General features: G+C 39.2%; 1 protein-coding gene across 2 annotated transcripts in view; it reads left to right on the forward strand.

The window, feature by feature from the left end:
* Nucleotides 1–19,776, forward strand: part of MLLT3 (MLLT3 super elongation complex subunit) — a 136,815-nt gene that overhangs the window by 101,538 nt on the left and 15,501 nt on the right. For both annotated transcript variants that reach the window (XM_030005521.1, XM_030005522.1), the window contains exon 7: nt 15,859–15,937. In XM_030005521.1, the coding sequence (XP_029861381.1) occupies nt 15,859–15,937 (79 nt within the window). The remainder of the gene's footprint in view (nt 1–15,858; nt 15,938–19,776) is intronic.

The raw sequence follows: 19,776 nt of genomic DNA on the forward strand, positions 1-19,776 counted from the left end.
CTGTGGTTGGGGTGGCATTCCTGTTTCTGGCTTAGAACTTATGAATTAGTCTTTAAACCTGAAAATGTTCACACTTCTCAGCCTTTGTGTGAATTAACTTTTAATGTCTTCAAAATAAGCTGAATCTTCTATTTTAATTTATGTCAGTACCCTTAAGAGTTGCTACCTACCCTCAGTATAGCCAGCTAATGAGCATATATTTTGCTTTCACATTTCCTGTTCATTCAAATAGGTGCCATGTAGTGGCACATACACTTTTACTGGCAGTAGCGATTCTCCATTTTTCTTCAGAGACAAAAGAATTGAGAGGAGCAACTGCAATGTAACTGAAATTTTACAAATGCAGGCACTACAGAGGTCTGTGCTGCATAGCAGCTTGCAGATAGCTGATATGTGAAGGATATGGATGGTGATTAAAACTGATCCTTTTTAATTGTTGTCATGTGTTTCTCTTCTTGTCGTCTTGCAGCCTCTTGCCTATTATGAATGGTATAATGGGTACACCCTTGTGTTTTTCATAGGATGACACAAATCCACTTGCACTGCTGTTTGTCTTCCATCTGCAGTTGACCTGCAGGACCTAAGGAGTTCTTTAACTCTGTACTACAGCAAAAAAGCAGATTCAGGGTTTTCTAGTTCTGCAAACCACTGTTACTGAGAGGGTAAACTACCGGAGTTGGCTCAAAGAGAAGCAGATCCTGCTGGTCTGGATTCTGGTATATTTTAATGTTGATGTCCTGGATCATGGAACAGATAGGTCTTCAGTGGGAGGGCCAGTGTGGTCCACGTCTGTATGGGTGAAAAGGATGTCTGCCACTTTGGGACTATGGTCATTAATAAATCAGGCTTAGGATGGCTCCGGTCAGTGACTGGATACTATTTAGAAAGTCAATAATATACCTTTTTTAGAAAAGGTATGTAGAAAACCCGGAATAATTCCCTAAGGTGTCTGTGGATTCACACCATTCTTTGTGCTATGGGAGAAAAATCTGGGCAGCCTGGTTAATGAGTGTCTGCAGAATTTCACGGAGTCATTCCTTCTACACTTCATTAGTTTTAACCAGGGAGCCTAATGAAAGGTGACCAAGCAGTGTTAATAGAGGTAAATCTGTATGTTGGATAAAATAGTTTGAACTTTTTGTATGTGTTGGTGGGTTTCTAAGCATTTCCGGAAAAGGATTTTACAGCTAGATCTATAAGGGGTATATCCTATAAATATAGACATATAAAGAAAAAAACCAAAGTGAAAAGTTGTAATGTTACACAGTAATGGAAGTGAAAATATGACAATGCTTTTGCTATACAGGAACAGTTATTTCAGGTCTGTTAATGCTTCATGATACTAACCAACATAGCTGTCTGAAGCTGGGAAGATACTTCTTCAGTGGCATGTTCTGGCATAATAATATGCTATAAAATTCAGTCTAATGTTATTTCTTACTCTGGTACAGTTACAGTGGTGGTATTGTAGCATTGATGAACAAAGAATGAATCATTATTTAGGAGTATATTCAGTGGTAAGGTATCCAGGCTTTATTCCTAAAGTGGCTTTAAAAAAGCAAAACCACAAAACCAAACTCTGCAAATTTGGGTTAGATATAACAAATCAGATTACAATCAATACCTAAAAGAAAATTGTTAGGATACCACAAAAATATTAACTTTGAGTCAAGTGCATTTTTTCTAGTTTAAGTTACATTTATGACATAGTGCAAACCTAATACTGTATGAATTGTAATAAAATTATGAATAACTTTGCTAAGAATTTTGTGAGGACAATATTTTCTTCACTCCATGGAGTAAGAGATGTTCTCATTCTCAAACACACGTCCTGAAATGGTGACTGTTTGCTTTCTTGGTATTAGCTCATATGCATAACTATGCATATCAAACATGATAAATTTATAATAAAAAGTGTAATGTAACAGAGCTGTCTGTAACTGCTCTGTAGCTAAGGTTCTATTACTTCACCTAGAATTATTTTAGTCTTGCTTTTACATTTTACAGAGAGTTCAGTTTGTCAGTAGTTGCACAAAACCAAGTAGTTTTGTGTGCATTTCTTTAAAAAAAAAGCTCAGGCGGTTGGTAAAGATCTTTATTTCAGACGTTTTGGAGGAGTCTTCCCTTGGCAAATGTTCATTGCTTCTGAATTTTGTCCATTAACTCTTTTTTTTTAATATATGACACGTGAGAAGAAAGTTAAGAGGTGGGACATAAGCAAATAGTGCTGGCATTATGTCTGGAAATTTTTTCAACAAGCTGCACAGTAAAAGTAGATGAACTCTTACTGCTTTTATCAAAAATATTCACCAGAAGCTAGAACTTCCTGCAAAAGTAAGTTTCTTCCTATTGCTGGTCACACCGAAGACTGTTTTTAGTGCTAGGGGTAGTCCATGATGCGTTCTCAACTGCAAAGGCTGGGTTCAGGTTTTTAAATTAAGGATGACATTCTGAGAAGTTCTCACCTCATGGTAAACAAAGCTGACAAGCATCATTAAACAGAGGTGCTGTTTCACTGGACAGGTGCTACAGGAAGGCAATGCTGCTGCTCCTGTTTTCTTCAGATACAGCCCCTGTTCAGTGAATTGAGGTGGGGTGTATCCTTTCAATTAATGGGCTTTAATTTCAGACAGAAAAGCAGAGTGTGCTTAACCCTTCTCAATATTGGCATCATGCTCTACGTAGTTCTGGGCATTCAGACTTGAAATACTGGCCTTCGCCTTCACGAAGTGGAGGACATAGTTTTAGCACCCGAGAGAGGTGGATTCTTTTTCATGTGGTGGAGCATGTCTGCCAATGGCTAATCCACCCTCTGAGCTGTCACTTGAAATTCAGATTTAAGAACACAACCAGGTTAGCATAGTGTTGCCTCAGGGGTGTTTCAGAAAGCCAGACAATGTCCTCTGATGCCCTGCAGTCATTCCCTGTTTTGAGCTCCAAAGACTTCTATAAAATTATAGTGAGAAATAAAGCGAATCACATCCTTGCTTAGTGATAAACTTTCTGCCCTAGTTTAATAGCCTTTCTGTGCATGACTTAAAGAGTAAGACCACTTATGGTTATTTCTTGTGGTCTATTTGGAATAGGCTGTAGTGTGGTGCACTGCTGTATTTATTTTAGCTCCGTTTTTCTGTTGACTTTGAGCTGTTGGCAAGTGAAACGTGTGTCTGCATTTCTTTTCGTGCTGCTTTTTTGAGTGTCGCTTTTCAAATACATCTGTGATTTAAAGTGTGTTGGACTTCAGCATTAGTGATAGACTTGGTGTTCAAAACAGTGTGGGTCTTTTTAGAGTCATGTGAGCTAGCAAAGCTATTCAGGAGTGTCTTGGAGTATATTCAGTTAGAAATTGCACATAAAGGCTGAGGAATTATTTTACTGGCTTTAGTATGAAGCATGTAAAGTAGGACATGGAGAGAAAGCATGTCAGATTTATGGTTTTATTGAGGCATAGGAATATTAGCACAGTCCACTTGAAAACTCCAAAGATTTTGCTTTTAAATTCAATGGCAGGATATTTTAGTTAAAGAAAACTCCATCTGTTTGCTTCCTATGTTGGGACAGTGCAGCAACATGATTAAAAAAAAAAGACTTGACATTCTTGATTTTGCTGCCTGTCTGATCATGAAACATGATGATGTTCTTATAACATTTGTGTGAGCTTCAAACTGGTGTGTGAAATGGGTAAATACAGTTTTGGATCTGAGTAAGGCATTTTCCATGGCCAGGGCTGCCCCTTCTGAGCTGTGGAGCCATTGCAGAAGGGATGCTTTGGTACTTCTTGTTCGATTATTAACCAGTTTTGCTGGTCTGGGTAGGGAGGAAAAAATGGTGCATAGCTCTAAGTGAAGCTGCTGCAGCAGAAAGACACAAAGGACATCAGGAAGATCATACGTACATGTTTAGGTGTTAACAAATGTTCTCAGTGTATCTCCAGTTGCAGTGATCTGAATAAAAACTCTTAAAAACTGCCATGCATGAAAGTGGTTTGTTGGTGGTTTTTTTAGAGAATGCATGTGGCTCTGTTGGATGAATTTCTGCTCCTGGTGTGATTATTTTGCACATGCTGTGTATTGTTTTTTCCCTTACTGCCTGTATATGTCCATGCAATTGTAGCATTGCCGTTAGTAATACTAGCAGCCTTTTGGCATGTCGAAGCCTACGGAAATGCAAACTGAGCAGAAGTGCATGTTGGCAAATTGTGACAGCTCAGGGGTAAGGACTTTCAGTTATTAAAAGCAGAGTACTTTAGTGGGTCTTTTGCCTTTGGAAAAAAAATGTCAACTCCGAAGGAAGTCCATTACAGACCAAAGAATATACAGTAGTGATCATGTAGACTATGGGTTTCTACTTAACTGCTTGCATATCTCAAAGCAGTCTTAAAGTTACAACATGAATACCTTTTAAAAGTAATCCATAAAATGCCACTTTGGATCTGGCACATGATCTATTAATTTGATTGTTATAAAAGTGGAAGAATACTTTGGAAACCCTCATGGTCTTGTAAAACCTCCATCCCTTGTTAGCTGAAAAATGTTGTGTTCTGCCAGGACTGGGAGCCAAAGTAAGATCTCTTTCAGATAATATTTAAAGTTAGAAATAACAGTAGTGAAATAGAGCTCCATGTGGAATTTTCACGTAGTTACCCAGGAGAAAAAAAAGGAAGTTAGGTTTTAATTTTTTTGTGAAACTGTGACTCTGTTAAGATCTTTAATGACGCAGAAGAGGATTGATACTGATGTCCTTCATTGCAGGCTGGGCACCGTGGGTTTGCAACCAGTCATATTCTTAGAATCTTTACTTTTTGCTTTATATTTTAATGCGTTGTTTCTGCATTTGGTTACTTTTAGTCCAGGTGTGAATGCTGCTCTTGAAACCCTGCCAGCCACTCTTCTGGGATTGTTTGCCCATAGTACTCCTGTGTTGAAGAGGTAGTTCAGTAGTCACAAACAGGCGGGTGCTAGCAGGTCATGTAAATACTGTACAGTCCAAGGTGTTTCCTTGCAGATATGTGCTCAGAGAGAAATAGTGGCCTAAGATAATCAGAAATGGTATAAAGCACAAGTATGCTCTATGGCTATCAGCATCTACTGTAGTGTGGCACCATTCAGCTGCTATACATTAAGCCTGTTTTTATTAGCTGTTACTATGTGGTGAGATGAACCATTGCTGGATGAGGAAGCAGCAAGATTGCCAAGTAGTGATTCCTCTGTGGCAGCAAGCTTGGATGTTGAACCAAGATACTTTTGTTACCATGATATGTTAGGAAATCACTGGTTTACAAAAATGTTAAGGATTTAGAAATAAAATAAAACAGTGAAGATAAACTATTTAGATATGGTTGAATGTCCAGGTTGCAAATGTAATCTTGTGAGAGTCAGGAGATTTTGCATTCTTGAGGCAGAGTCATGGTTATTAAGTTGTTTTTTTCAGTTTTAGGCAATGTCATATTTTGACCACAGAAATAACATCATACGTTATTAGGCTACTAGTTCAGGCTTCAGTATTTTACTTTATTCACAAGTGTTGGCTACATCTGATTCAGTGGGCACTACTTATGTGGATTAACTCAATCATTTGCATAAACGCACTTTTAGACTGGGGCCTTATTTTTTATATTTCAGCCCTGGAAAATTCTATTCACCTGCTAGCCTGCAGAAAGTAAGGATTTTAACTGGGTATGTCAGTGCCAATATTTTAATCATATTCTTTCTTTTGTGGCCAAAAAATACTTTGTGCCTGGTCCAGTAAAGTCATGACAGTTTCTTGAGGCCAAGATGATTGCAGTCAAAATGCTAAAGATAGGAGATTTTATTTTAATCATGATTAGGTGAGATCTTCTTGATACGGATTTCATTGCTTTGAAGTTGCTTTATCTGCATACATTATGTTGTGATCCAGAGAAATGGCTCCATATAATTAAAATAAAATCCAACACCTGTTAGTTATCAGCTGAAATAGTTTAACTATGTCTACAATAGTTAGGTCTATCCAAGGTTTTTATGCCCTTTTATTTTTTATGTGGAACCATCAAGTTCACAGTTGTTTTCTTTGGCAAAAATGGCATGTTTTACTCATGTACTTTTGAAGGTTTCCTGCCAAACTCCCCATGAAATTAATTAGATAATTTTCATAATGCTTCCCATTCAGAAGCTTGTAATCTAGTGATGACTGATGTGAATTCTCCAGGACACACCATAAATGCACAATTTAATTTTCACATTTTAAAGACTGAGTAATCCTCTGAAGTTTAAATTTTATCAAAGCAGGACAAAGGCTGCCTGAACTCACTACTACCATGAGTGTATCATGTATCATACCTGTGTAGAATTAATGACAATTCATTGCCTGCTGATGAGGGACTTCTGTTCAGCTCTCCATGCTGTGGAGCCCTGGGGTTGTGCTTGGTGTTGGCACTTGATGCCACACTGGAGGGGGATGCTGGGCGGCCCTTTTGGGATGGGCAAGGGATGCTCCTGATGAACATCATGTGCCTGCCCCAAACTTGAGGCTGATAGTGCCTGTGCATCACTGTTTTTCCAGTATTGAAATGTGTGGTTAGCTGTTCTCTCACGACAACAGTGTCTACTCCTTCACTGCAAAATCAAGGCATGCCAGCAGGTATTGTTTAGGGAAAGCCTGATGCCTGCAACTAATTTTAACAATAATTTGGGTATTTGCTGAAGGTTGTCCTACATCACTACACCGGCAATAGAAAAACTGTCATTCACTTAAACTTTAAGAAGTGTTGGTGTGAATTTGGTTTAACTCACTGTCATCATTCAGTCATACTTTCTCAGTGTAGTCAATACCTTAGTACAGCTGATGTTTTTGTTAGAAAAAGATGTTGCAAAATGAATTTTCTCCACACTTTTCTCTGCAAACAAACAAAAAGATTTGAGTGAAACATTCAGCTGTGTTGGTACTAATTCCTATAAAACCTGATAAAACTGATAAAATATACCCCATCACCAGCAGAGCTGTGTTTCGTAGCTGAGGTTAACAGGCAGCTGGACTGGTGCCTGAGCGCCCCGAGGAAAGATTACTCATGTATCTGGGTACCAGGGGCAGCCGTAACTGGATCAGTGGCCTCAATATTGATTACCCCGATCAGAAAGCCGTTGGCAAATTTATGCCCTTTAATATCATTGCTGGTGAGCAGCTGTGATTAGGACAGAACTAAATCAAATAACTTTGCTGCTTTGTGTGAGGTCATTTTAAGTATTACCTAAATAGTGGGAGGAGGTTACATATGAGTCCAACCTGTGTGTTTTTAATGATTCAAATTATCAACCACAAAAGTATTACAGTTTAAACCATGACAAGAAAAGAGTAGATATATGCTGTGATACTTTTAATTTCTTTCATTGTATGAATAATCTTTTTCCATTGCCCATGCTGCTTTAATGCAGTTTAGTTAATACACTGTAACCTTATTCTATGGGTGAAAAGGACGTGGTTTCAAGACAGTGGTTATTGCATTGCGTCTTCCACAAGGAGAGTAAAATATCACAAGTGGGCACGAATATCGAGCAAAGAGCCATGGTCTGAATATTCTGGACAACAACAGTTTAGTTGCAAAGTTTCTCAAGTTCAAGGCAAGGGAAAGGCAGGTTCAAGGCAAAAGGAAAAAGCCACTCTTGGTGTTCTCAGTGACCTAAATTTGCTTTGGCAGAGGACCACTGGGAGTAGATAAAATTTTGTGAGTTAAATGTTACAATTTTAGCTAAAGAAAACAGATGTGATGATTCAACTTGATTTATTTGTGCCATATGCAGCCTTTTTGATCCTTTGAACACTGTAAAACTCAAGATTGATCAGGGTTGTAGTACATGAGTTCTTAATGTAGCCAATATTTTAAATAATAATAATAATTACCCAATATTTTAATAACTTCAATTACATGTATCAATTACATTACAAATATATTACACTACAATATAACACTTTGAGGGAAATGTAGTTTAAATATAAACAAGTATTAGATATTCTCATTTTTTAAAGAGATTTTGTCTTTATCTCATGTTAGTAACTTAATACACCTTATGAAACCATTGCAAAACTCTTTCTACTAATGTAAAGCTGAGATCACACTATCAAAAACCAATTTTAAGTCTCCAAAGCAGGGACAAGGAGCTTTAAATTAGAATTATTTTTTGTAGTAATCAGTAAGAGTGCATAAGTAGGCAAAGTTACATCACACAGATGTGTCAGCTGTAAATGGTAAAATACCAGTAAGACAACAGCAATCTGTTCTGTGTTTTTTTTTCCCTAGAATCAGCATTTTATAGTTCTGTGTGTACATAATATGCATGATCTTTTGTGAAAACTACTGACAAATACATGATAGTATTAGCATAGAGCAAGTGCTTAGGAACCATACTGACAGATGCCTCAGAAATCCGTAGAGAAAAATCTGTGTAGAGCATACTGTTGCCAACCATGATGTCTAAAATTCATTGATCAGTCTACAGTATCACAAAATTGGCTAAAAATTATGACACTTCAAAAAATAGCATAAGGGGCTTTGTTTTGGTTTAGGGACTCAATTTTTTAGGGTACAACATAGCTTTTTGTATTTTTCTCTCTACAGCTTTTCACTGAAACTGGAATGCGCAGAAATGAAAGCTGAAATATTCACATAGTTGTTTAAATCCCAGGAGTTAAATTTGAGAAAAAAGTAAATATAATGAGGCTTGCTGTGAAACTAACAAGGCCACAAAGATGGCATGGAAGAGCTGCACTAGATCTCTCTATAGTCTATGGTGAAATTTTGGACAAAATTTTTTCATTTTCTGGGACATAGGTTCAAGAGCCAGCAGTCTGCAATAGCAAAGACAGTGTGTAGGGACTCTGCGGCAGCACTTCAGAAGAAAAGCTGTCGTTTTTCATATATTTAGGTACGTATGTACTTGATGTGTATGAGCTTGACAAGATTTCTACATAGTAAAGCTGTAGTGTAGGGTCGTGCTGGGAGCACTCTACAGTTTGAGCTACATAAGAAGAGAGAGGAACTACAGTGAATTTGCAAAGTCTGTGAGTACCTGCTGTGAAGACCAGATCTCTAATGATGTGAAAATGTACTGTAGTGCAGAATAACATCCATAAAAGAGGTTTTGCATGTAGTGAGATGGTTCTTCAGCTGCTTCTTTGTTAATAGGAGTCCATGAATTTCTAACATCAGGACCTCAGATCTGGGAGAACGTAGGTGAACAACTGTCTTACTGCACCAAAAGTGGCAGCAAACTGTCTGTTCAGTTTCCCAAACAGTGAACTGGGATTGCATCAACATCTGCCCTTCTCAGGGCTGATATGTGAAATAGGGCACAAGAGAGAAAATAGGGCAAGAGAAGAGCATTGGGGAGTGTTGGCTTCCAATACAGCAGCTGTCAGGACTGGCCAGAACAGCTACCACCTATCTTTGATCATTGCTATTAGTCCCCTTAGAGCAGAAAATGTAGATTAGCTCAATAAAATTCTTACATTGGCTTTAATACGTAGGCTGAATTTTCTAGTTTGTATCTAGTACTAAAATTGAGGGTTAGACTTTCTTTCTAAAACACTTTTCTCTCCTTTGTTGGCTTGTGAGAGCTTTGTGTATAGAGTGTGTGAAGGTTCTCAAAGGGAAAATTTAAAAATTCTGAAGTCAAACTCCCAGAAAGTCAGTATCTGAGTATTGCTTGTCAGCTTAAATTGGCCTTTCCACACTTTACTAGAGTACAGAGGGACAGTCACCATTCTCTCATCACAGGGCTTTCATGCCACTGAGCTTACAAGATAAGCAATATTCTTCAAACAAGTGATTTATTTAGGGTATCTTCTTCCATCAGTGGGCCCCATTTTTGTGGTTTTTTTTTCCCCCATAATTTGGGCTTTGAATAGAATATAGAGCTGTTAACTTCCCCACGTTGTACTGCTCATACTATATTAATTCTTCACAAATATTGATGTCTTTTCACACATTCTTGGGGAAATGTGATCCAGTTAACACAGTTTTTAGTGCCAATTTTGAAAAGGCCAAGACTTTATATAATCCTGTCTTTGCCAGCATTCATTTTGTCTACATATTCAGAACAGTTTTCGTCGTTCTTGGTTGGGGTTATCTGACAAGAACTTCGACCAGTTTGCACTCTGCCTCTTTCAGTTTGTTAAGGACTATGTTCATACTCACATGACCATACACATTTTTAGTTTATTTTACCCTTAGTTTACTCATTATCTTGTAGGCATGAAATCCATGGAAACTGTAGTATTAGCTGTTCTCTCCTGTACTTCTTTGCCTGCTTTACTATGTGTCTTGCACTCTTACCAGTAAGATTTCTTCAGCAAAACTATTCCTGCAGGCAGCAGCCTTCACTAATGCTTCATCTTTCAACTGTGTTGTGCAGTGTACTGCAAAAGAATTTTTTTCTCCATATGTTAGCTCAGTCTCCTGTCCATGAGTCTTCTCTAAGTCTTACACTAGCTTGAGTATTTCTGAGTTTTTATGTTAGCAGTGTCTCGAATTTATCTTTTATTTATAAAGCTAAGACAAAATATGTACATAAATATAGAAGGAAAAGGATTTTCTTTCAAAAGTAGACACGTTTCAGTAGAGTGGTCTCTAAAGAAATGCAAATCCAGCTTCATCCAGTGCAATTGTTCAGATGAAACAGTTGCAATGTTTGCCTTGAGGTCTTTTCTGAGTACTAGTTGTTAAATGAAGGATGTGTTTTAGATTCGCAGAATCACAGACTGGTCGAGGTTGGAAGGGACCTCTGATGGTCATCTGGTCCAACTCCCCTGCTCAACCAGGGCCACTTAGAGCTGGTTGCCTAGGACCACATCTAGACATTTTTCAAATATTGCTAAGGAGGGAGACTCCACAACCTCCCTGAGCAACCTGTGCCCATGCTTGGTCACTGTCACGGTACAAAAGTGTTTCCTGATGTTCAGAGTGAACCTGCTGTGTTTCCCTTTGTGCCCATTGCCTCTTGTCCTGTCACTGGGCACCACTGAAAAGAGCCTGGCTCTGTCCTCTTTGCACCCTCCCTTCAGGTATTTATATACATTAATAAGATCCATGAGGACCCCTGGGTCCTTTTCTGCCAAGCTGCTTTCCAGCTGGGTGGCCCCCAGAATATGTTGGTCTATGGGGCTGTTATTCCCCAGGTATAGGACTTCACACTTCTCCTTGTTGAACTTCATGAGGTTCCTGTTGGCCCATTTTGCCAGCCTGTCAAGGTCCCTCTGGGTGGCAGAGAGACCCACTGACATACCAGCCACTCCTCCAGTTTTGTGTAATCAGCAAACTTTCTGAGGGCACACTCTGCCCCATCATCCAGATCATTGATGAAGATGTTAAACAGGACTGGACCCAGTATTGACCCCTGGGGCACAGTGCTAGCTACTGGCCTCCAAATAGACTTTTCACCACTGATCACCATCCTCTGGGCCCAGCCATTCAGCTAGTTTTCAGCCACATCACTGTCTGCTCATCCAGCCTATACATCAACAGCTTGTCTATGAGGATCTTAGGGGAGACAGTGTCAAAGACCTTACTGAAGTCCAGGTAGACAATATCCACTGCTCCTCCCTCATCTACTAGGCCAGTCATTTCATCATGGAAGTGTATCAAGTTGGTCAGTCATGACTTCCTCTTGGTGAAGCCATGGTGGCTACTGCTGATGATTGTCTCATCCTTAAGTGTCTGGAAATAGTTTCCAGGGTTAGCTGCTCCATCACCTTTCCAGGGATTAAGGTGAGGCTGACCAGCCTGTAGTACCCTGGGTCCTCCTGGGCCTTCTTGAAGACAGAAGTGACGTTTGCTTTCCTCCAATGTTTGGGCACTTCTCCTGGTCACCGTGATCAACCAAAGATTATCGAGAGTGGCCTTGCAATGACATCTGCCAGCTCCCTCAGCACTCATGGGTGCATCCCATCAGCGCCCATGGACTTGCTCAGGTAGCAGGCACAGAGTCAACTTAATTAACAAATAACCTCATCTCCATCAGTGATGTGGAATTTTTGTTTGAAATTACTATAAATAATTAAGGCAGATAATTGTATCAGTAGCTTAGGTTGTATTCTCTACCACATGACTGTCTCTGCCTCTTCTCAAAAATCAATAATCTGGCATTTCCTGTTTAAATTTTACATCTTCTTGACCTTAAATTACTTTTCTAAATAATTGTTTATTTCCTTAAACGTCATAGTTCTGAATAAACATTTTCATTTCTATAAGAAATAATTAATTCCACTTCCCACTCCATACCCCTGTTCTTCCATCTTCCCTGTGAGCTTGCAATCTGCAAGCTAACTTCCATGAATGGTTAAAAAGGAGCAGCTTTACCCTGCCTTGGAGATGTGGTGATGTAGAATTTGGGCAGGGTGCAGGCAGCTCAGTTCAGGCTTATGGTATCACAGACACCCAAACAGTGTCTCACCTTGGCAGTGGTAGATGTGGACACTTGGTGGATGAGGTGGAGTTGTTCTGTCCTTTGAGCTACAGATGGGTTGGATTACTGTACTAAAAGGTGAGGCAGTGGTCAGTGACAGGACGCTTAAGAGGCAGTAGACGTTTTTGTGGACACATATTTAGCTAACGGTCACAAGAGCATTCCAGACACCTTTAGAAGACTTTGAACAGAATAAACAAGAAGACAAAAAAAGAAAGATGCCAATTAGAAGAACACAGGTGCGCATTCCACGATAAAGGGAACTTGGCACAAAGAACCTCAATTCGGCAGTTTATCTTGACCAATTAGACTGAGACAAGTTTCACATGTTTTAGTTAGTATAACCAATTATGTCCTATGTTTATGCGCGTGTACAGAGTTAGTATAACCAATTATATCTTATGTTTATGCGCGTATACAGTGTTGATATAACCAATCATATTTTATGCTTGTGCGCGTGTACAGTGACTTTGCAGAATATGTGACTATAAGTATATGTGTGTTTTAGCAATAAAGGGTCGTCTGCTGTCTGCTCTCAAGATTACAGGTGTCCGTCTACTTCAATCTCCTCAGTTTTAAGTACAGGAGTCCTGTTAGAGAAGACTTGCCCTGGGGGGAGCATGTTCCTCCTCCCTGAGAAGCTAACTTTGGACAAAGTGGAAGTGGAAATAATACTTAGCTATAAACAGTTTTAAGTGTGTAAGTTTTCAGTATGTATGGCACAGGGAAACAGAAGTCCTTAGGCTGTTGTGTGTAAAAATAGGAAATATGTAGACTGGCTGATATGAAGTGGGATATCACTATACCACTTAAATTTTATTTCAGGAAACAGTATGTAAGCTTCCTTTAAAAACAGTCAGGGAAAGGCAAGAAAAGCCATTGTCACCCACATATAGATGTTTTCTATTTTTTAATGTAAATAAGGAGCTTGAAATGATGTGGTTTATTTTTAGAAGAAGTTATATGAATCCAGACAACCACGAAATATTAAAGAAACAGCTCTATTATATATCCTGTGTCATAAACAGGTGAGTTTGCCTGAAAATTGTTTGCAGCTCAAGAGTAAGTTGTTGTACTACTTGTAAAAACAGACAAGAGTTTGGAAATGACACAAGCCAAGTGATTTGGAGCTGGTGAAAAAAGTACCTTTTCAGGGAAAATTTGAGCCAAAGAAAAGTCCCTTTTCCTGCCGAACAGTTTCAAAGCACAGAATCCCTCGACCAGGCCTAATAAAGAAGCCAATGTCTCCTGTGCATCAGTGTGAGAGCACTAAAACGAAATAGACTGTCTAAGAATGCAATAAATCATATTGGGTCATTGCACTAATGAACAGTTTGGGCCCAGACTCTCACTAGCTTGTCTGTAGGAAGAGAAAGCTAGTAAAACAAGAAAAGGACATACAGAGAAGCTCTTTGCAGGTACTTTCTTAAGCTTTTATTGTTGAAGGACACCCTTTAGCTAATTTCAGACCATTAAAAAAAAAAAAAATCTATTTGGTGATTAGTAATCAGTGGATAAGAGCAGAAATCCCAAGTGAATAAAGCCATAAATACCTAAATCCTTGGGGTAACAACCTGTAAAACTGTCAAAAAGCATTGCTTAAGTGACAAAAGATAGCCTCTGGTCACTAGAAGCTTCAGCACTGTTGGCACTAATCCATATTCATATATGGAAGGCATATTTTTAGTTCCTTCTAAAATGCTATTGTGTATGGATTTGCACAAGTTCAGGCAGTAAAAAAAAAAAAAAGCTTTTTCAGAATTACTTGATTTTGGGAGCAGTGTCAAGTGATGCTGCAGTGTCTTCCTAAAAGATCTGATGCTGTGGACCATGTAAGAATCTCTCTTGGTACTCAGAAATACATTGTGTTGTTGGCTGGGTTGGGTTTTCTTGTACAGGGTTGATTCACCTGTATAGAAGCTGTATATACCCATGCAGTCAGATCCAGAGCTTGTATTTTGACTGTGTGTCTGTGAGAACTGGAGCTGGTGTTGATTTGAGGAGAGCAGATGTTAATCGTGTTTTTCTCAAGCATTCTGTTGACCGAATAGGCATCTCTCATTGTGAGAAAAGGCGGTAAAAGGCTGTAAATCTGCCTGCTCATTATGAAAAGCAACAATAGATTGATTTATGTAGAAAAAGCAACTGTTAGGCTTAGGTAGCCTGTGTGCATGAAAACTCAGCTTTACTGTGACTGGATATTACTGCTGTTATTTTTGAGAGCAGTTCTAACTTAATCACAGAGATATTGTGCAGGCAAGGAGAGTCAGAAACTTTACTTAGCCTGGATAGCACGTCATGATAACACAGTTGTATAAAATTTGAAGTGTAAGCATGTTTCCTTTTCAAGAGTAGATTTTTAGATCGTTACTTCCTAACCTGATTTTCACCGTTCCTTCTGTATGGACACTTCTTTCTTGTTTTATGTTCTCTGTTAATATCCCCTGTGCCCACATACCAGATTTGTTCTTTGTCTCACATACACAGGTGAGCGTGCAAGTATGTACCAATACCTATGCACTTCAAGCCACTGAGCCTAAGAAACAGCAAAAAAGTATATGAAGGCATGCAACATAGCAGCAGGAAGCAAGACTTCTCAGTACAACCACATAAGCCATAACCACTATGAGGAAAATTATACAGGATTTTTAGATGAAGTAATTGGCCTTTCTCAGTAATTTCATAGAATTTTAGAGAGAAATCTATAAGTTTTAAACAATAGTGGAAAAACAATGTATAGAACTGTTTGTTAAATACTGTAAACTGATTTTAACAACTCTGTTCTAAAAATCTAGTTCTCTTTTGTGATCTGTGTGTTCCAGATACTTCCTCTGTGTAACAACGCAATCTTTCCAATTCAATCACTATAACAATCTGTAGGGTCTTAATACATATGGACAGTGTTGGGATGAGGAGAAATCCAGTAACAACAGAAAAGTTTATTTTGAATACTGCTCTTAAGACTTGTTTTCTAAGGAACAAGAGGGAAAACTGTCTGAGGCTTCCTGGCATTTAGTGTGGTCTGCTCAGGTCTTCTTCTGTTTTTCAATTCTACTACATCATTATTAATTTGGAAAACGTTGCAACTACAGTATGACAAGGACACAGGAGCCTTAGGTCTATTATAAACTCATTTAGGCCATGTTGTATAGCCTTTCAAACAATGTGTTGGGAACTTCTTGTTAGGATATTGGCTTTAGTAAAGAACTAGACATGATATAGTAGTGTGTATGTATGTTGAGTGCATAGCAATTTTCACAATGTTTGCCTCACTGACGCTTGAGATGGAGATCTTTGAATATTACTCTGTTCCGTACTTTTTTTTCTTGACAGCATGCCTTAGGGAGTAACTAACAGTAAGAGTTTTAGGCAAAAATGTTTCTTACAACGTTATTTATTTTCTTTTTTTTTTTTTCCTTTTAAGTCTGAACAGCCCAGTCCTGCCAGTTCCAGCTCCAGTTCCAGTTCCAGTTTTATACCATCTCAAAACAGCAGACAACAAGGTACCAACAAAGCAAAAGAAATTGAAAGGAATGTGTGAAATGAAGGGGGCAATAAAAACAGAACTGGTGGCATCTCATTACCACTTCTCTGCTGTCATTCACAGCCTGAACTGGCCACAGTTTTGCTTTAGAGACTTTTCCTTGGGTTGTTGTCAGATATGGCTGTGAGAGCAAAATAAAGGGAAAAAATGTGTATCTGAGAAAAGGGTGTGAAGGGTATTTGTTTTGAAGCACTAAATTCATGCCAGTCACTTAACAGATGCTAAACTCAAAAGAGCTTCTGTTTCTGACTTTGTCCTTTTGCAGGGTTAGGTAGCATGGCACCTGACTCCATCTGAAGCCCTGCTTGGCTTCCTATGGGAAGCCCAAGGATGTGTGTATGTGGACCCTTTCAAAGGGCTGTGATCTTCCCATACTATTGGGAAGTTTTAAGAGCATACAGTATTTACTTTAGATACATGGCATGGGAAGATGATGGTTAGACTTTAAGTTGACTTGAAGTTTGCATGTTGGTTTTCTGGCTAATAGTTACGGTTTACTTGGAACTCAGTAAACAAATGCATTTTTCTTCCCAGAGAACTTGCCAAGACAGGTTTTCTGTAAATAACTTGAGACTCATCCTATGTGATCTATTAAATTACTTAGTTCCTGCTTGGCCTTTTTCCCTGGGTTTATCAGATTGTACAACTGATACATTCTTAATCAACTTTTGTTTTGTTCTTTGAATCAGGAGCATTAGAAAAGCAGCTTTTGACTAATTAAAATTGCATTTGTTTTATCCATTTATATTCCTCTGGTAGACTTGATTTAAGGTGATGAAAATACATTAGTGCCTCAGGTAGACAGTTTATTTTTAAATAGATCTACACATGATGTATATCTGTCCTACTGCCTTTCTATAGGTGACTAGTACTGCTTTTCTAATGTGTTCTGGCAGTGTTACTCCAACTGAAAGACAGCAAGAGCTGAAGTGAACTGTGGTTGATGACTGGCTTCAGGCATTTCATTTTTACCTGAGGCTAAACAGAACCCCTTCTTGATGAAGCCCCATTCTTGCTCTCATGAAAACCTCATTAGTGGTGTGAACTGCCTATTAAAAGCCAAAAGATGTGGATACCCTTTCCTGTATCTGTTACCTTATGTTGGTCAAAAACCGGTTGACTTGGGGTCATAGACAAGACATATCACAGACTGTCTTTCAGTCTTTTTGAACCTTCTCAAGAATTGATAGGAGATCTTTCCACTGATATGAACAACTCTGAAGTGCAAGTGGTATATATGTCTCCTCTTTCTTGCCACTGTAAATAGTGATTACTGCTTCTTTCTGGGAGTTCCAGTTAACTAAATGCTTTCATTGCCCAGGCTGTGCATTTGCATATCAAAGGGATGAAGCACCAGGCATACTGTGGCATGTTCACCACTGTATGTTGTGCTGTGGTCAGAACCCATGCTTTTTTCCCTAACTAGAAGTTGCTTGCCAGGGTCATTGCTCTTTTTCTGTTGCGTTCAAACTCCAGTGCTCGCTCAAGTGTCAGAAAACCACACGGCATGAACTTTTTTCACCTCTTTTTGTATGAGCAGTGGGCTAACCTAAGGTTCTTCAAGGTCTTCCGCCCTTGGGGCTTACACTGATATTTCTGTTTCCTTACCAAGAGCACTAGGGCACCTCCTAGTTTTCAGTTTCTCCTTAAGTATTCTGACCCTTTAGGAGATAACTTCTCAAACACTTAAAAAGGTTGTTGTGGAATTTTAAGTTGTTAGCAAGAAGCAGAAGACTAGCAGTGACATCACTATCAGTGCTAGAAAAAAAAGACCTAAAAATTAATGCTTTGCTGATTGTTAGGAAAGTCCACTGAGAAAGTTAGCTAGCTGGGTACAAAATGCCTATTCAGAGTCCCAGACGTGGTCCTACATTAAGAGAAAACTTGTCTGAATGACAGGTTGTTCAATGCCTATGGGGCTGTCAGTGATAGATGTGTCTCAGGAGCCCAAGTTTCTTTTTCTCCAAGAAAGAGGAATAAGCCTGTTGGCAACTTAAGACATCACCATCTGATTGTCCCAGAACACAGCAGCAAGGGAGTATCAGGGGATGAAATGCCCCCCTGCTATACTTGGAAAAAGGACAGAGGCAAGAATAATGAGTTAGCTTAAGCTTGGGAGAGCAGCCTGTGTAGGGATCATGAGGAATGTGTGCTGGTTTTCTTTCTGCTTCCATTTAAAAATAAAATCAAGGACTGATGTTTTGGGTGACTTGCAAGCATAGCTACCAGTTTCCATGTTGTGGAGTTACGTGCTGGTGTTTTATGCAAGATCAGCTATTCATATGTCATACTAAATTTCATTAGAAAATTAGGTTTTTGTTGATTATTTTACCTTTCCTCCCACTGACCTTTTCCTGTGCTCTTTCAGCAAGAGTATGCTAATGCTTTCCTTTCATCTGCCCTTTACCAAGTCTTTTCTATTATTTTTTTCCTTCTGTATGTTGTGGAGAGGAGATGAACGCGTTCTCAGAAGCTGACTTTGGCCTATGGAGTGGAGTGAGACTCATCTGCTCTCAGTGCAAAGACAACCATCTTCAGTAGGACTTTGGTGGTGGTTGTTAGTGTCTTTGCCCAGTAAGGTCTCAGGAAACTAGCCTTTCTAGGTTAAGCCTAGCCTGTGGAAATACCCTTATGTTCTACCTTTTTATCTTTCTTGAAACATAGAATCCTTTTCTATATATTGATAATTTAATTCTGTTTTCTAACCCTTTACCTCAATTCATTTAGATCCCTATGCCATGTCTCTCATTCACCTACCTCAACAGTCAAGCTGGCCAATAAGAATGTTTTCCCAAAGATCAAAATGGGCAAATTCTTCCTTCATCCCTGTGCTGATGCTGCTGAGAGTGCCCTCTCTCTTCCCTTTTAAAGGGAATATGTTTATTGCTGCTCCTATTAAAAGCTGAGGAAGGAGTCCCTTCCCTCCTTCAAGGGTCAGATGATTAGATATTCAGTCAGACTACAAGTTAGCATTTGCAAATAGCTGAGCATTGTCTGCCTGAGACCCAAGCAGAAACAGAAAATGGAGCACAGATCAGCAGTTGTTGTGTAGACAAGAAGCACTTCAGTATAGCTCCTTTCCCTTTGTCGCCGGTACAAGTGTCTGGTCCACCAGGAATTTGCCCATCAGCACCATCTGGGCTTCTTCCCAGCCAACCTTAGGGCATAAAAACAGAGGAGAGAAACCATTGATCTGAAGCTGGCCAAACTGTGCCAATTTATGAAAGTTCTAGTACAACCTTAGTGGTAAATCATTCTCAACATCGGCTTTGAAGCCTTGCACAAAACTAGTCAAAATGCCTGTGACGTGAGCCTTGCTAGATCTGGGATAATCCATACAGCCGTTCCTCCCATGAAGGGAATATCCTGCTTGTTAGGAGTATGACCCTGACAGACAGAGGTCTATCTTCTCTTCTGGCAGTGATGAGGGACCACACTCCTTGACTCTGTTTCCCCATTAGCAAATATTGTTGCAAGCTTCATCTCCGTTTGAAGAACACTCTGAGGCTCACTTCATTCACATTATTACTTTGTGTTTCCTGGGCTGAAGGAATTACAGAACCCTAATAGTAATTGCTGTTCCTGCAGCCATTGCTGATGCTTTTACTTGCTGCTTCGTTTCTCAAATGGGATGTACTTCAGAGTTAAATGCCTTGTGGCATCAGTCTTCCTTCCCTCTTCTAAGCTGCTTTTGCCCATTCTTATTTCAAGCAGCTGTAGTTTTACGTTTCCTAGATGTTAAAGATATTCCTCTTTTTGTAACTATCTTTTACAGCAAAATAAATTGAGTAAAATCAA

This window comes from Aquila chrysaetos, chromosome Z (genome assembly GCF_900496995.4).
Source record: "Aquila chrysaetos chrysaetos chromosome Z, bAquChr1.4, whole genome shotgun sequence".
Taxonomy (NCBI): Eukaryota; Metazoa; Chordata; class Aves; order Accipitriformes; family Accipitridae; genus Aquila; species Aquila chrysaetos.